Source organism: Balaenoptera musculus, chromosome 18, assembly GCF_009873245.2.
Source record: "Balaenoptera musculus isolate JJ_BM4_2016_0621 chromosome 18, mBalMus1.pri.v3, whole genome shotgun sequence".
Lineage (NCBI taxonomy): Eukaryota > Metazoa > Chordata > Mammalia > Artiodactyla > Balaenopteridae > Balaenoptera > Balaenoptera musculus.
In genome coordinates this window covers 14,287,178-14,303,787 of record NC_045802.1, presented here as the reverse complement: position 1 = coordinate 14,303,787, position 16,610 = coordinate 14,287,178, and the positions used below count along the sequence as shown (strand labels likewise).

Sequence of the window (16,610 nt, the reverse complement as noted above, 5' to 3'; positions counted from 1 at the left end):
TATGCATATGGTAACGTGCAAAGGCCCTGTGGCACAGAAGACGCATATAGGTTAGTGGGATTGACAGTAGGCCAATGGGGCTCTTGCTAAGTGCGTGAGGGGAGTACCATGTGAGTGAGGCTGGAAAGGGAAGGAGAGACAGACTAGCAGTTCCTTTAGGATACTTAGGATTCTTATCTTTACATATTTATGATTGGCAGTCATTGGATTATTTTAAGCAGGATGGAGATATGATCAGATTTGAGTTTCAAAAGGTCACTCACAAAAAAAAAAAGATCACTAACTGCAGTGTGTAAAATGCATCGGATGAAATTTTCTCATCTGAAACATAAGGATGGAGATACGTGCCGTGTGTATCGGACAGTTCACAATGATAAACAAGTTACACACATTGCATAGAAGTGTTTTACAAAATATAAATTGTATAGAAAACTACATAGTAATGTTTTACAAGAAGCAACACAGTCAGAAGTTCATATACGTAGTTTTGAGTTCGCTCTATGAACAATGGCAGCCTGAACGCATGAAGGAGATCATTTTGTTTATGTTAACAGGCTTCCTTCACCAGGGAAACTACTCCTTAGGGTGCTCACGAAAGAAGAGGAGCTTCTCTCACTCTCATTCCGTCTCTCTGCCCTTCCTTCTCCGAAGCACATCTGGGTGCTGCCTGGAGCCCAGGTCTGGCTCCAAACCTATGCATATTTGCCAAGTATAAAAGCTTCTCAAGAATGAGATGGATCCTGGGGCATCCTCCCCAGAGAAACAGGATAAAGAGAATTTAGTGGGTAAGTTCCTTTTTTCCTGCCTTAAGTTTGTTTTATGTATATTAAGCAAAGTGAGAGTTGTATCGTTATAGAGAGCGAGCAAGCACGAGGTGGATTAATACATTATTGAGATTGGCTTCAATTTCATTTAGAGCCCAGGATTTTGGATTCATTGCTTATCGTGGTTTTATTTGCTTCTTGAAGAGCAGTCTATGACATGCCCTTTTTCTTAAGTGTTAGATAGAATTTGTGTTTACCTTTGTATTCATATTTTTTGCGTTAACTAGCAAAGACATGTTGAACAAGCTAAAATTTATCCAGTTTCAAATATCATCTGATGGTGCTATGATTAAATAGAAAAGCTGGTTTGAGGTACACCATGTTTGATACATGGAGAGAAGTTGAAGCAAAGAAAACTTAGCCTGTAATTACCAACTGCCTCCGTGAATGTTAATGGCTCTTCTGTATTGTAAAGCATTTTGCTCACGTTATATTTTTAAACGCTACAATAATTCTGAGGTAGATTTTTTTATAACCTCATTTTATGGTGGAGAAAATTGAGTCTTGGAGAGTTTAAAAACTTGTTGAAAGTCCAGAAAGTGATGATGATGGTGGTGGCGGTGGTGTATGCGTGTGTATCCTAACCCGTGCTCTGTACTTTATGTTGCTAAAGAAGTCATAGCGCAGGTTAGAAATAGAGAGTGCATTTGGCATTATTTGCTTGTAAAAGAAAGTATACATTTAAAGGTATCTACCTGGATTGAAAAAGAAACTTTTCTCGTGAAGTTGGCCTAGCAACATGGATATATTGGAGGCAGTGAACATCATTTGGAAGGTACAAGTGGGGGGTCTCTTCAAGGGTAACCTTGATTATCTTTTTAAACAAGAAGTTTCATGAGACTTTTTAGTTTCCGTGTAACAGGTTGAGACATCAACTGGATAAATGGCACGATTGAAGCTGTATCACCAGCGAAATATTTTAAAGTGCTCATGGGTTTACTTGGTTTTGGTTTTTGACTATAATGAAAAACCCGCACTATCACAGAACAAAACAAAATGAGGCTTATTATGTTACAACTTCTGATTTCATATGCTTTAGGCAGTTTATGAGATGCAAATCAGTCCTTCTCTGAGATTTGTGGGATAAGTTTGCCCTTGCCCTCCTCCATCTTGGACACATTAACAAGACAACATCATTTGGTCCTTCAAGCTGTACAGAAATTTTGGTACCTACTGAAGTTAGGCTCCTACTGGCCCACAGAGACTGGGAGCTAGGGTTGCTATCTACCTGATGATTACCTTTCAAGAGGACGGCTCCCAGGTCCTTGAGAAAGATAGTCCCAGATCGTAAAACTAGCAAGAGGCTTTTACAAAGACTTACATCTCAAAGGGGCAGAGAAAGGATTTACAAAGGTAAGTGTGCTAAAGGAAATGCTCAAGGAAAATGGAAATCTCTTTAATGGCGAGGCAAGCTGAAGGAAACGTTAAGACCTCTAGGAAAACCCTAGTCAGTGGCCTGGCTGATTAGAAGGCCTCCTGATGTGGCTAATAATTCCTTTACATGTAATTTATTTAACTCTCACAACTAGTTATGATTGGGTTAACAGAAGGAAAATAAGACCTCAGCAGGTTGAGTGACTCGTGAGATGTCATCTAGCTTTCAAATGGCGGTGTCTCAATTAGAACGCAGGGTCCCCCGACCCAGGACCTGCACTTTCCATCCCTGTGAGGCATTGTCGCCTGTCTGTCCCTAGGCTGGCTGTGCCTAAAGCTCTTCCCTTCTCTATGTCCTCTTCTTTCTGAGAATGCAGAACAAGCAGTGAGTTTCCCATCTTCAATGCTAGCCTGCCCGTAGGTATCCTCTGGTCTCTGTGTGAATCATTTATTGAGGTATGAGATACATACAATAAAGTGCACAAGTCTTAAGTGCTTGGCTTGACAGACTGAATACACAACAGACAAGGGCTGGACCATATCTAAAAATAGAATTCTGACCACCAACCTGCAGCAACCAGCCCAGAAAACCAACCTTTTATCTACAATAATCAGCCCAGGAAGCCAGCCTGCTTGATGTCAGATTCTCAGGAAACCACATTGTTATCAGAAGCTACATAATTACTTCTGTAACATTCAGCCCCAAATGGCCAGGACTTGATTAACAGCTGACAGCTCCCCTGCTTTTTGTCCCCGATTCCAACTTAGGTCCAACAAAAGAAAACCAAGCGGGTACCCCTACGCCAATCACGTAGGATGCTCTGCTTCTATTTTGTCCGTCTACAGCTTCCCTAGGCCAACAGCCTCCAATCAGGGCACACCTGAAGCCTTCCCCCTTTTTCCACCATAAAGCTTCCCCACTCCTCTGCCTGCCTTTGAGTCTCTGCCAAAACACAAGTGATAGAGGCTGACTCTTTTGTGAGAGCCGAATAAATACCCTTTGCTTTTCTAGCTGGCTGGTCTTTGTTTATTTCCACAGGCTCAATATGTGTAAGTCTATGCAGTCACCACCCAGATCAAGATATGGAACATTTCCAGCACCCTACAAAGCTTCCTTATCTCTTCCCAGATAATACCCAACTGACAAAACTCCACCCACTACCTAGAGACAGTACTACTCTGACTTCAGACATAATAGATTAATTTTGCCTCTTCTTGAACGAAATGATACAATACGAGATCGTACGGTATGTACTCTTATACGTGGAATCAAAAAGTGTGTACTCTTGTGTCTGGCTTATTTTGCCCAATATTTTGTCTATGAGATTCATCCATATTTTGAATAGTGTATAGCAGTAACCTTGTCTTTTTTCTTCCTGAGTAATCTTTTCTATGAACATACCACAACTTTATTTATTCATTTTACTGTTGGTAGGTTTGGACGGTTCTTCATTTCTTGGATTTTACGAACAAAATTGCAATAAACATTCCTGAATATGTTTTTCACTGTAATCAGCACTCATTTCTCTGAGATATTACTTAGAAGTTGAATACTGAGTCGTAAAGTAAGTGTGTGTTTGGCTTTAATAGATACTTCCGAATAGTTTTTCAAGATAATTGTATCAATTCTCGAACATGAGAATTCCCATTGCTCCACACCCTTGCTAAAATGTGGCACTGTCAGTCTTTAGCATTTGCCATTCTGGAAGCTGTGTATTTTTATCTCATTGTGGTTTTCATTTTCATTTCCCTGATGTGTAATGTACATCATTCAGTTTTGGTATTTTAAACACTGTCCTGTTACCTAAATGGTTATTTCTGCTTCGAGAGGAAATGACTATTTACAGTAACACAGATCTGTGGGCATGGATTGCATATAGAATTGATCTAATATTTAAATACTGTTGATCAAGCCAAAGTTGGGAAATAAGTCACCAAGTCACCTAGTCTGTTGTATTTCCTGAAATTCATTGCCACTTCTAAAGCTATCTAAGTGGAGTTAGTGATCTAGAATATTCTTCCTTATTTCCTAGCCTCACACGAGTTACAGATCTTGCCTTGAGTGTTTATCCCTAGTCCTAGAGGGTATTTAAGTCTCCTCTGGTGCTATGGGCGGCATCTAAGCTCCAGGAACAAAGCCCCAGAGGCGTGCCTCGACAAATGAAGCTTAGTTTTGCCTCACTGCCTAAGACTGTGGAACTTGTGGGTACCACTTTACCTAAAGAGAGATTGAGATGACGGTGACAACACTGACCAGGAAGTTTTCTGGCTGCAAAATGCAGGGTTGGCCTCAGTTATCTTTAAAGTCCTCCCAACTGAAGTCCCAGAGTCCTTCTCCCCAGTGCCAGCAGCGCCGGGCCTCAGGTTCTGTGCATTATGACTCACCTTTCATTTTGCAGATTGAGGGAAAGATGTTCCAGCTCTTGTTGGAAAGTTCCCCAACTTATTCTCTTTTGTATCTGCAGCTCTAGCACAGTGTGCCTGGCATATAAACTGGTAAAATATCTGTTAAGTGGATGAATGAGAAACCGGCGGGCAATTTTCCAGGGGTGACAAAGTCTATTTCTCTACCAGGAAGTAATATGATGATGGCTTTATGGTATGGTGACAGTTACCCATAGAAAACACCCATCCATGGATCTGGATAAAGCAGGAGATGATCAGATGAGCTCAGGGCTTCATGGCTAACAGAGAGGGTGTGTGGCCCATTTTCTTCCCATCGTCCCCTCCAGGGAATGGCTCAGGGAAGGCTCTGGAAGAATCCTTGTGTAGGTTGAGGTAAAGGGAGATTTCTGAAGAGCCTTTGTCATACGGTCCCAGTATTTCCTTTGAATTGGAATTGGAATCCTCAAATCCAATTCTCAGCGCAGCACCCACAGTTTTAACTGCGGGCGAGGTGGGGAGGGGCAAGGCTGGCTGAAAGATCTGCTCTGCAGGAAGCTGCAGAAGCAGCGTTTTGTGCTCGCTGCTCGCAAGGCTGAGCTGCCGAGCCCTGCGGGGAAGCCGACAGTCCCACTTTCACCGGCAGCTAACGACACCCCCAGGCTCCGCCCATTCTCCCAGCAGCAGCGGCCTGGCTAATTCTAACGCTCAAGTGTAAATCTTGGAAGATTAATCGTGTCCTCATCTCTGGTCTCTCTCTGCACATTTAGTACTTAACAGAGCCTCGATCACAGGTAATGATACTATAGGGCTGGGTGGGACTGCAGAGGAGCTCCCGGAGGTCAGGCCAGTTTTCTCTGCGACAAGCACTTGCTTTTGCAGCTTGGTGTTAAGGCTGTAGCTAGTCTGGACATGTCTAGGGCTTGCTCAGGGCATAAAGCATAGCTGTTGTCCTTGTTGGAGTCCCAGCTGCCTGTGTGTGCAGCAGTGCTAATGTCACAGCCCCCAGCACCCCAAAGTTCCTGAACACCAAATGCGGCCGTGTCAGCAGGGAGGGAACACACCAGAGGGCTCAAGAACTGTGCTGCCTTCCCAATGCTTTCCTCAAGATGCAGAGTGTCTGGGAGAGGCGTGTACAAGCACAGCTATTGCAGCCTTGTTTGTAAAGGCAAAATTGCAAGTGACCATAATATCCATCAATAGGAGAATGGCTTAATAAACTGAGTCACAAATTTAGGATAGGAGGCAACAATGAAGAAGAATGAGGTGGATCCAGATGTACTGACATGGAAATATCTCCCAAACATATTCAGTTAAAAAAAGTAGAAACTTACAGTGTGATGTCTTTTCTCACAAAATCTACAAGTCGAAACCAAGTGTTTTCTAATTGTAGATACATGTATGTAAATACATAGGAATGGGTCTATAAGGACATACACCAAGTTGATAACTATGGAAACATTCTAGATAAAAGTGGACTGAGGAGAGGATGATCGGGGGGATTTTAGTTTTATCTGTATTTCTTGGATTTTTTTTTTTTAACAGTGAGAATGTATATACAAGCTGTGTTATTACTAATAATTTTTAAAAGCGCTAATAAATAAAATACAACAGAGATCCCATGAGAAGGCACAAAATGTCTTTTCATCCTGAATAATAATAGTCTGATCTACCATAATGTGGTCCAAAGTTATGGAAGGTGATATTTTGGGAATTTAAACTTTGGTGTATGCAGGCAAGTCCTTATTGTTATTGAGTATATCTTTATGTATATTTAAAGCCTGTAAAAGGACATTTGCACTCAAAAGGTTTTAATATGAAATATGTATCTAAAACTTAGATACTTTTCATCTATCAGAATGTCACCACTGAGAAGACTGAAAATATCTAGTGAGGACGGGCATGTGGGAATAGGCACAGAGTACAAACTCTTTGAAGGGCACTTACCATCTAACAAAATTATAAATACTGATCCCTTTGACCTAACACTTCCACTGCCAGGAATTCATCCTACACAAGTGCACAAAAACACACATTAAAAAGGGCTCATCACAGCATTATCTGTAAGAGCAAAACCCTAGAATCTTGTAGATGTTCATAAATTTCTGTTCGCCAATGAACCCGTTGCAGTAAAATGGATAAGTGAGGCTGAATTTGAGGTGGTATCAATGAGGCTTAGTGACTTCTGTAGTTGGATAGGGAAGAGGCAATGGGGACCCTGTGTCTCTAACCTGGATAATCATGCGTATGGTTAAGTACGGATGGTTAAGACATTAACTGAGATAGACGCATAATAGCATAAGGTGTTCGTGGATCATCTGAGTAGAGCTGTCTAGCAAAGATGATTAGTTCTAGTGCTTGTGTGGAGAATGTGAAATCAATCGGAGGAAGTGTAGGGGTGAGGATGGGGCTCGTTGTCAAGGAGAAGAGAACCAAGAAGCAGCAAGGATTGAAAACAAGGTGAAATAGTGAATATAAAGAATTCTAAAGTATCTATCAATCTGTAAGATGGGAATAAGTGTAGTAATATACATTTACTAAGGTAGATATTAATGTTTGGGCTAGGTGCCTTATATAAATAATCTCATTTAATCCTCATCGAATCCTTCAAGGTAGGTAATTTCTATCCCCATCCTACAGATGAAGAAATGGAGACTCAGAAAGATCGGGTGTCTTTCCTGAGGCCACCACACTGGTAAGTTAAAGACGCTCATAGAAACTCAAACGTAAGCACTCTGGAAAATGTTTTTCCTTGTGTTCTATTGACTTGTTTGGGGATAAGAGTACCTACCTATCCGCCCCAGAGGTTGCCTTGACTTCCCCTGGAGAATTCTGGGGGCCCAGAAATCTGTCTTTTAAAATGACACCCTGATGATCCTGAGGCGGGTAGTTTTATGTGTTTTGAGAATAATAAACCATGGCAGCCCTATGTAAATGTAATGGTAATTACTGTTATTGATTGCTCTGAGACTTTTCTTGGAAGGGACAGGTCAGTTTTCATCTAAAAACCTGAAGGAATATTTTCCGTGTGTGTGTGTGTGTGTGTGCGTGTGCGTGTGGTGTTTACTGCAATCACGCGTGTGTGTGGATTCAGGTTGCTTCCTCAGCCCCACCCTGGCTTGGCCAGCCCTCTGGATGGTTTCCTCATCCAAGCAGCTGAATCGCTTTCCTAAGAACCATGTCAGTTACAGCATTGCCTCCTCATTTCCTAGGCGTCAAGAGTAAAGGGCTTGGTATATGTGGCTGGATCCTGTTTTCGTTTTCTTTCCTGTTGATGATCATTACTTTCCCTATCTCCATATGGATGTGCTTGAAGGTAATACCCTGGGGAATAAACTGGGCTCTCTCTCTCTCTCTCTCTCTCTCTCTATGAGCTGATGAATCATTAAGACTAAATGCTCTCCCTTAATCTCTTAGATCATTAAGGAGTACGAACGTGCTGTTGTATTCCGACTGGGACGCATCCAAGCTGACAAAGCCAAAGGGCCAGGTATGACACTGCCCTGCTTGTGATAAGGATCACGGGCACCTATTACTGCTACTACTGCCACCAAAAAATTTCTCTGGCAACATTTATTGAAAAAAAAAAATCACAGGAAGCTGGAGCCCTTGCCTTTCTGTGCAATTGAAGGATCTTGTCCTCTTTCTTGAGTTAACAGGAGTGCTCGCTAGACCATTAGCTGGAGAGATTTGGAATCTGGATCAGCGTTCTAACACTCCCCCTGAGAGTTTCAGTGAATGTGAACAAAGAGTGGCTCCGGTTACATTGGCTGGGTGTCCCTTATCACCAGGGCCACTAAGAGAATGAGAGAAGAATGAAGGGAGGGAGTAAATGGCCAAGGTAGACAATGAAGTTACTCAGGGAGAGTATTCCGGGAGCTAGTGTTTGATTCTCACTCTTTGAAAGAGCCAATGGAAAAGTCAAAGGTAATGTCCTCTCTTGTCAAGTAGATTAAGAGCAACATAGAGCTGGAAGCCATTTGACAATTCCTTTCGTCAAATGTGGTCTTTATTTCCATCCTTTCTCTACAGCCTCAGAATAAAAAATGTCCCAAACTGTTCATATCATAAAAGGATGGGATTTTCTTTTGTGGGAGCCAGGAGTATCGGTACTAAAAGTCCTCAGGAGTAAGACACTGATTTACTACTCATAACTTCTCTTGTGCATATTTTGTTGAACCCTATGAAATTGCTAATGTTTGATTTCGACCCACCAAAATCGCAATTTCATACGATAGGTTCTAATATTCTTGACAGGGGAGGCTCTCCAAACAGCATCTTGGAAGGCACATGGAAGAGAATGGTTATTTGCTATACTTCTCTAATAACATTTGCTTTCTGCCCCCTAATGTGATGTATTTAAGTAAAATCATTCTCCCTCCAACTGCACTGTAGGGTCTCTCGGGGGAAGGAACTTCCTTATTCACTCTGTGCGCTTTGCACTTGGCCATGTACTACGGTAGGCACTCAGGTATCTGTTACATTTTTAAACATATGAGAAACTTCCAAAGGGGAAGCTTGTTACGGAGACTTGGCCATTTCAAGTAGTATTGACATAATCCTACTTGTCTAATAAGGAACCTAAGAGAAAGAGGGCAAAAATTGCTTATTATGGATATTTTTATGAGTTTGTCCAAATAGAGGTGTTAGAATTGTCCAAGTGAGAAATACTAGAACAAAGTTAACCCCTTCCTGGTCATGTTTCACCTGGTGGAGCCAAGATTATAAATTAGAATAAAATTGGATTTGAGAGAGGTCAAATAGCTATAACTTGTAGGACTCTAGAGAAAAGTCTCTTTTAAATGAATTTTCCCAGAAGAGTTCACCACTAAATCTCCCAGGATAACTAATCTCGTCATACATGTCTCTGGGGCTAAGGAGTTACCTCAGAATGTCATAAGAGCCGGAGGAAAACAGGTCAAATTGCTAATGGAAATCATCTCCACTTCTGTAAATAGTAAATTATTCTTTAATAATAAAAGTATTCATAACAGGAGCTGCTACTTTTGAGCACTGAATACATGTCTGGCACTATGTTTAGTATTTTATTTCATTATCATGTTGACACATGCTTAATCTTCACCGCCATCTTATAGATATTAGGTGACTGAAGCTCAGGAAAATTAGATAAATGTTCGCAGGTCACAAGCTCGTAAGTTGTAGGGCTGGAACTTAACTCTCTCTAGTTCTAAGGGCCATGATCTTAACTGGTGACTTAGCACCAAAAAAAAAAGGTAAATTAGGAAGTAATCCTTACACCAGAAAGGTTTAGACACCAAAAGAAAGAAAGCACCTTAGCAGTGTTTTCTGTTGATGCTACCAGTACTTTTCATGATACTCAGTGTAGAAACTTGCTTCTTCTTTGAAAACAAAAACAATAGCACAGAATCCTTCGGGTAAATGAAAATGGGTTGGTGTCCCCATCTTGCTGACATGCCTTATGGTTCTAATCTCTATAACTCTTGCTGTAGAGAAACTTCCCCAGGGCAATGTTAAGGAGTCATAGAATCCTCAAATGAGTTTCCTTAGCCCTATCCCTACCTCAATCCAAATCTTCACAAGAGATAAGTAAAAGTATTTACAACTGAGGAATGTCATTGTATATAAACTAGAACACAGCTACAGAGAAACTACAAATTTTGTAATACATTGGTTTTGGGGACACTGAAATCCTGGGAAGATTTCAATTCTAACATTCCTTCAGTACTAATGAAGATAAATGAGAATGTTGACAGTCACTGATATTCAAGGTCTAAAGTCTATCGATTGAATCTTTTATACAGATACCTTTAACATAAAGAAACCAATTTCCAAAATATCCTTTTAAATAAATGTCACACTCAGCACTTGGACAGAAGTAAGTTGAATGTTGTACAAAAGAAAATCTAAAAATTAATTGTCAAGGATCTTCAGCTTTTTACCAAAAGATTTTAATTTCTAAGGAATCACTTTTCTTTAGTCATTGACTCATAGCAGGAAATAATTTCCCCAAAGTTATAGGTGTACATATGGAAGATCATCTGAGAAGCATTTATAGTCCCATGCAAATAATGTACTGTATAGCTAGCAGACAATTTGTTGCAGTTATTTTCAGTCGGGTGAAATTTTAAACCATATTTTCTTTTGCATAGGTTTGATCCTGGTCCTGCCTTGCATAGACGTGTTTGTCAAAGTTGATCTCCGGACCGTTACGTGCAACATCCCTCCACAGGAGGTAATGCTGATTAAAGCTATGTTTCTAGAAATAAAACCAATATCTTCCCTGTTACAGGGACAATTGAGACTGTATCATATGTTTTCAAACTATAAAGGGAAAGATGAACTGAATTCTTAGAGATCTGCTTGGGGAGTCCTAGGTGGCTCCTGAGACTACTGGACTTTGTTTCGCCAAATGAGAATGAAGCCAAGGGCAAGGGCTGAATTGCTAGAAGACCTGCAATGACTGGGTGGGAGAAAGTCTGAGAGAAGAGAGAGAAGGGATACAGATGGCAGAGAAACTGGGATGGAGAATGACAAGCCGATCCCTGGAAGAGTCTGATAAATCATTGTACGAGGGGGCTGAAATTGATTTGGTGACTGGTTATGACTTTATCCTTTCCATCACCGTCTCCGGAAATGTTTTAGTAATATCGATATCACTCACCTCTGCATTAAATTTTGTTAACTTTTTATTTTATATTGGAGCATAGTTGACTAACAATGTTGTGTTACTTTCAGGTGTATAGCAAAGTGATTCAGTTATACGTATACATATATCTATTCTTTTTCAAATTCTTTTCCCATTTAGGTTGTTACAGAATATTGAGCAGAGTTCCCTGTGCTATACAGTAGGTCCTTGTTGGTTACCCATTTTAAATATAGCCGTGTGTACTGCACTAAATTTTTTGAGTGTTTGGATGCAACAAAGTGGAGTGTGCATGGGGAAAGAGCAGACACTGTACAGGGCTCACCTGTAACTGGATTTCAAATAGTTCTTTTCAATTCTTAAAGTACAGCAACTAAATGACCAGACCCAGTAACTGGGTGATAAGGAAGAGAAACAGAATTGCCAATAATCATGCCAATTTGTGATAAACAAAATGATCCAGGAAGAGAAAAGAAAATGTGTGGGAGGGCAAAGGGGATGAGAAGTGAGAAAATCAACATTTATGAGGAAATGTTAATTTTCCTCTCTCTGGTCCAGAAAACTCAATCGAGACTCAACAATGATGTCTTCATGCCATTGGTGGGAACTGCAGAGTCCTTACTTTGGAATTCAGCCGTAATCATAAGAGAGCTTAGGATGTTTAGGGACTACCATGGGCCTTTTCTGGCTCCATAGTAAACAGTTCTAGACGGGAGAAGGGAGTTCTAGGTCCTGCTTTCATGGTACCCACAGAAAGCTCATTTGCTCCAAAGTACTTTGTCATGTTAATTCAGAACAATTAATGCAGCGCCTCTATAAATTGATTTTTCTTTATTTGAATACAGAACACGGTCTCTGGTGCCATCTATGTTTTCTAAGAAGCACTGCTATTCATCAAGCCTGATGAAACTAAGAACCAAAATGATTTCAGGTATCAGGGAAACAGATGTTCTATCTCTATTTAGATGGTAGAATTCCAACAGGGTTCTACTATTACATTTTAAAATGGAAATACCTATTTCACTTCTGACTTCTCTAAGATGAAGTTACAGGGATAGGTACAGATCACACCCGTGTAGGAATTTTGCTATCAACAAGGATGATAGTATACTCAAGCCAGGACAGATTTTTGGTGATGCTGGCATGAGTTGTCATTGAAGCTCTCTTCCTGTGGAGAGGGCTCTGGGACTGGCTGACCCTTTGTTGATCAATCATTGTGAAAGTCATAAACATGTGATTTTCTATGTTCTTGATCTCCAGATCCTCACCAGAGACTCTGTGACCACTCAAGTGGATGGAGTGGTCTATTACAGAATCTATAGTGCCGTCTCGGCAGTGGCTAACGTCAACGATGTCCACCAAGCCACATTTCTGCTGGCTCAGACCACTCTGAGAAATGTCTTAGGGACACAGACCTTGTCCCAAATCCTAGCTGGCCGGGAAGAGATTGCCCATAGCATCCAGGTAAAGACATCAAGGACCAATAGCCTACCTCTTTCATTCACTCATTTTAATTAACAGTGATGATCAAATATCAGCAGTCTAAAGCAACCCTCCCCATGTGTACACACACACACACATACACACATATACACAACTGCTCTAAACAGATGGGCTTCAGTTTGGGATTTCACTTTTTTTTTTTTTTTGTATAATCATGAGGTCCAGATTTAAAAATCTGAGTGGGAGCAGGGAGCTGTTGGAGTGTGTGTGGAATTCAAAATTATGAATTACCATTGTACACTTTAGCCTTTTTTGAAGAACTTAGAGATCAGAGTTATTTTTAGTTTAGATTACTCCAGAGGAAGGGCTGCCATTTGTCAGGCAGCCCGTATATTCTTGCATTTCAGGGGAATGTGAACGTTAGAAGGAGGTTTGGTCAAGACAGCACAGGACTGCTATCCCTGGGAAATCCGACTTCATGTACTAATACCAATAATGACATTGTTGATAGTAATCATAGTAATAGTAATCATAATTATAATATTGATGAGGATGTAACAGGTATCCATCTCACCTCTCGTACACCCTAGATTACAGACAATCACATTTGTGTGTTTTCCTGAATCAATTACATTTTGCTTCTGAACCTGCCTTCCGTAAGTTAAGAGGGAAATTCAACTTTGGTCCTTCTTGGCCTCTCCTCCAGTCCCTAAGGTAGTGCAAAGTCCCCAAGGTTTTATAAGATAATATCAGTTCTGCATGATAACTCTCCACGTCATTCTAAGAGCCACACAAGTTCAACGACTCAGATGTTTGCCCATCACAGTCAGGTCACTGGCTTCTTGTGAGGTCTCCCCATCTCCCAGCTCTCTGCAGGGATCACAGAAAAGCTCGGGCTCACTTGTTACTTGGTATCACGTAGATCTCTGCCCTTTCCCCTTTGAGGGAACTACCTATCTGGTCTCACTATTTATCAAGGCATTCTTTCTCATCCCTTCCCCTCCAGGATAACCAGCAAGATATCTTCAGTGGTCTTAAGCTTTAACAAAAGATGAGGATGTCTTTGATTTTAGGCTTCTTCCGCTCTAAAAAATATAAGCCTTGCTACCTGTTTAAAACTGAGCCACAGGTCAGAGGTTAAACAGAGCAAGACAAATAATATCTCAAAAAGTACCCAGTGATAATATGTACTGAGTTATTGTTGCTGGGCACCGATAGATATTTTAACATGTATTATCTCCAAAACTCATGACAATCCTGAAAGAAAATCTTTTATAGTGTGAAAACTGAGAATCAGAAAGGTTAAGTAACCGGCCCAATGATTCACAGCTGCAAATGGCAGAACCAGGACAAAATCCATTGCTGCCTGTTTGGTGTCAGTGACAAGAAAATGTGGGGTATTTGCTCAAATCTAGATGGACAGTGTATACTTCATTAGGAATGGTTTGGGGTGGACCTGCTCAGAGACCACCTATTAAAAGACCTATCAAGTTTTGTTTCTGAATCCTTCCCAGGATTCACTTCAATGCCAGGAAGTGGGCGATAAGAACTCCTATCCCCTTTCCAAACTGTCTCACTCCAAACGCTGTAAATACAGAAGGAGAAAAAGAAGAGGACTTCTCTTGCATATATAACGTGTATCAGAAACTTCGATTGCACACCTGTCTTCTGATCAACCACCTTTCTTTTGACTTGGAAACAGACTTTACTTGATGATGCCACCAAGCTGTGGGGGATCCAGGTGGCCCAAGTGGAGATCAAAGACGTCCGGATTCCCGGGCAGTTGCAGAGGTCCATGGCTGCTGAGGCCGAGGCCACCCGGGAGGCCAGGGCCAGGGTAAGGGCGACTCCATCTGCATTGGAGGGCGAGCTTCCCAGCCTTGGAGCCAACAAGGATGGGGCTTGAAAGGAAGCTCAGGTCCCCTCAAGGATTTCAGTAAGAAGAGGGTTTCTTTTTCACAGTTTTTACTGAGAATTTCCCCTTGAGTTAAAAGCTCGTAGGCAGCTTAATGCACCTTGAGGCAGCTTGGTATTAGGTCTTGGGTCAAGGGTGATCAGCAACATACTCAGTGACTCAGCCAGGTCCCCACGCTGGCCACACAGCAGAGCCTCCTAGAGAGAGATGAGCAAAGCAAACACCAATTCCCAGGCCTCACCTCAGACTCGGTGAAGCAGAGTCTCTGGTGGGCCCAGGAACCTGCATTGTTATAAAGCTGATGATTCTGATGCAGCAACTTGGTGCCTGTCTTTGGAGTATCTTCCTCCTAGTGTGTTAAGTGAACTGAATTAAAAGGAGGGGGATTACTACAATCCAGGTTAGAATTACAAAATGTGAATGCAGCTTGGTCTCGAGTGTTCTTGAATCTGTTGGATCCATAGCCCTCATATCTGTGCGGATGGGTTTCCTGAAGTATCAGAAGCCAATTAAGATTAGAATGCTCCAAGTACCCCCTTTGGAATCTTACTTGGGACTCGAGGGAGGTTTCCCTCTACTTTATCTCTGGATTCTCTGCTAAGCTCCAGCAGCCTCTAAGCAGTTGACTTGGGAGTCGCTTTTGCACGTGGGCAGTGCGTGCCCACAGAGGGGCAGCTGTTTTCCGGTCATTCTCGGGCAGTCTGAGAACCAGAGGAGGAGCAGGGCACTTAGGAGAGCTCCAGTGAGGGTTTGCAGACTGGCACTTGCTGCCGCTTGCAATCAAGAGCGGGGAGAACTTGAAACAATCCTTACATTGTAAGAATGAGACAAAATTGGCAACAGAATGAAATTAAAAAAAAAAACATCTATGGTAAGTAGAAAGGACAGAAAAAAAGCCAGTTGGAGGCCTTGAATTTCTGACTTCTCTGAAAACGAAAGCAGGCGATGGAGAGGCTCCAGGGTGATTCAAGAGCATCACTCGGGTAGATGGACCTGTATTTGTTCCGGTTAAAGGCAGTGCTTTTATTTTGTTTGAGGATGAAATCTAGGGACTCATAATTTGTAAGCTATCTGCCTGCTTCCTGCAACCTCCTCACATTTCTCTAATCACATTAGGATGTGGAACTCTAATCCTTGCCAAAGGAGCAAGCAGATGAAACACGGGTGGCCAAGTAGGGGCTGGGAGAGAAGTATCCGTGCAGACCCAGGAAAAGAAAGCACTAGTGACAGCTGTAAACTTGTACGTCTAAAGGCTTTTATTTCTGTCGATTTAGATCCTTGCAGCAGAAGGAGAAATGAATGCTTCTGAAGCCCTGAAGTCAGCCTCCAAGGTGCTGGCTGAGTCCCCCATCGCCCTCCAGCTGCGTTACCTGCAGACCTTAACCACCGTGGCCACAGAGAAGAATTCCACCATTGTGTTTCCTCTGCCCATGAACGTACTAGATGGCATGGGCGGCATCAGCTACAGTAACCACAAGAACGTCCCTAACAGAACCTGAGATCCCCCTGCTGCAGCCATTGCTTAGGGAGGCACATCTGTTCCTGTGGAGACCAGCAGTGAGAAGCGTTGAGAATTTCAACACTATTTAAGCAGAGTAACTCTACAGCTGGAACAGCGTTAGCAGGGAGATGCTATAGAGGCTATAAAAAAAGAAAAAGAAAAAAGAAGGCCATATACTACTTTTTTTATTTTTATTTTTATTTTTTTTAATTAATTTATTTTTGGCTGTGTTGGGTCTTCGTTTCTGTGCAAGGGCTTTCTCTAGTTGTGGCAAGCGGGGGCCACTCTTCATCGCGGTGCGCGGGCCTCTCACTATCGCGGCCTCTCTTGTTGGGAGCACAGGCTCCAGACGCGCAGGCTCAATAGTTGTGGCTCATGGGCCTAGTTGCTCCGCGGCATGTGGGATCTTCCCGGGCCAGGGCTCGAACCCATGTCCCCTGCATTGGCAGGCAGATTCTCAACCACTGCGCCACCAGGGAAGCCCTACTTTTATTTTTAAGAACATAAACGTACTTTGCATTATTCTTATGAGAATCAGTGAGTAGG

General features: G+C 42.0%; 1 protein-coding gene across 1 annotated transcript; it reads left to right on the top strand.

Moving 5' to 3' along the window:
• The first annotated feature begins 211 nt into the window (after nucleotides 1-211).
• Nucleotides 212-16,207, top strand: STOML3 (stomatin like 3). The gene is made up of 7 exons (XM_036831849.1): nucleotides 212-745; nucleotides 7,793-7,896; nucleotides 7,998-8,070; nucleotides 10,712-10,794; nucleotides 12,466-12,669; nucleotides 14,351-14,485; nucleotides 15,838-16,207. The coding sequence occupies exons 2-7, from the start codon at nucleotides 7,855-7,857 to the stop codon at nucleotides 16,060-16,062; spliced, it is 762 nt and encodes a 253-aa protein (XP_036687744.1). The 5' UTR covers nucleotides 212-745; nucleotides 7,793-7,854; the 3' UTR covers nucleotides 16,063-16,207.
• Nucleotides 16,208-16,610: the final 403 nt, after the last annotated feature.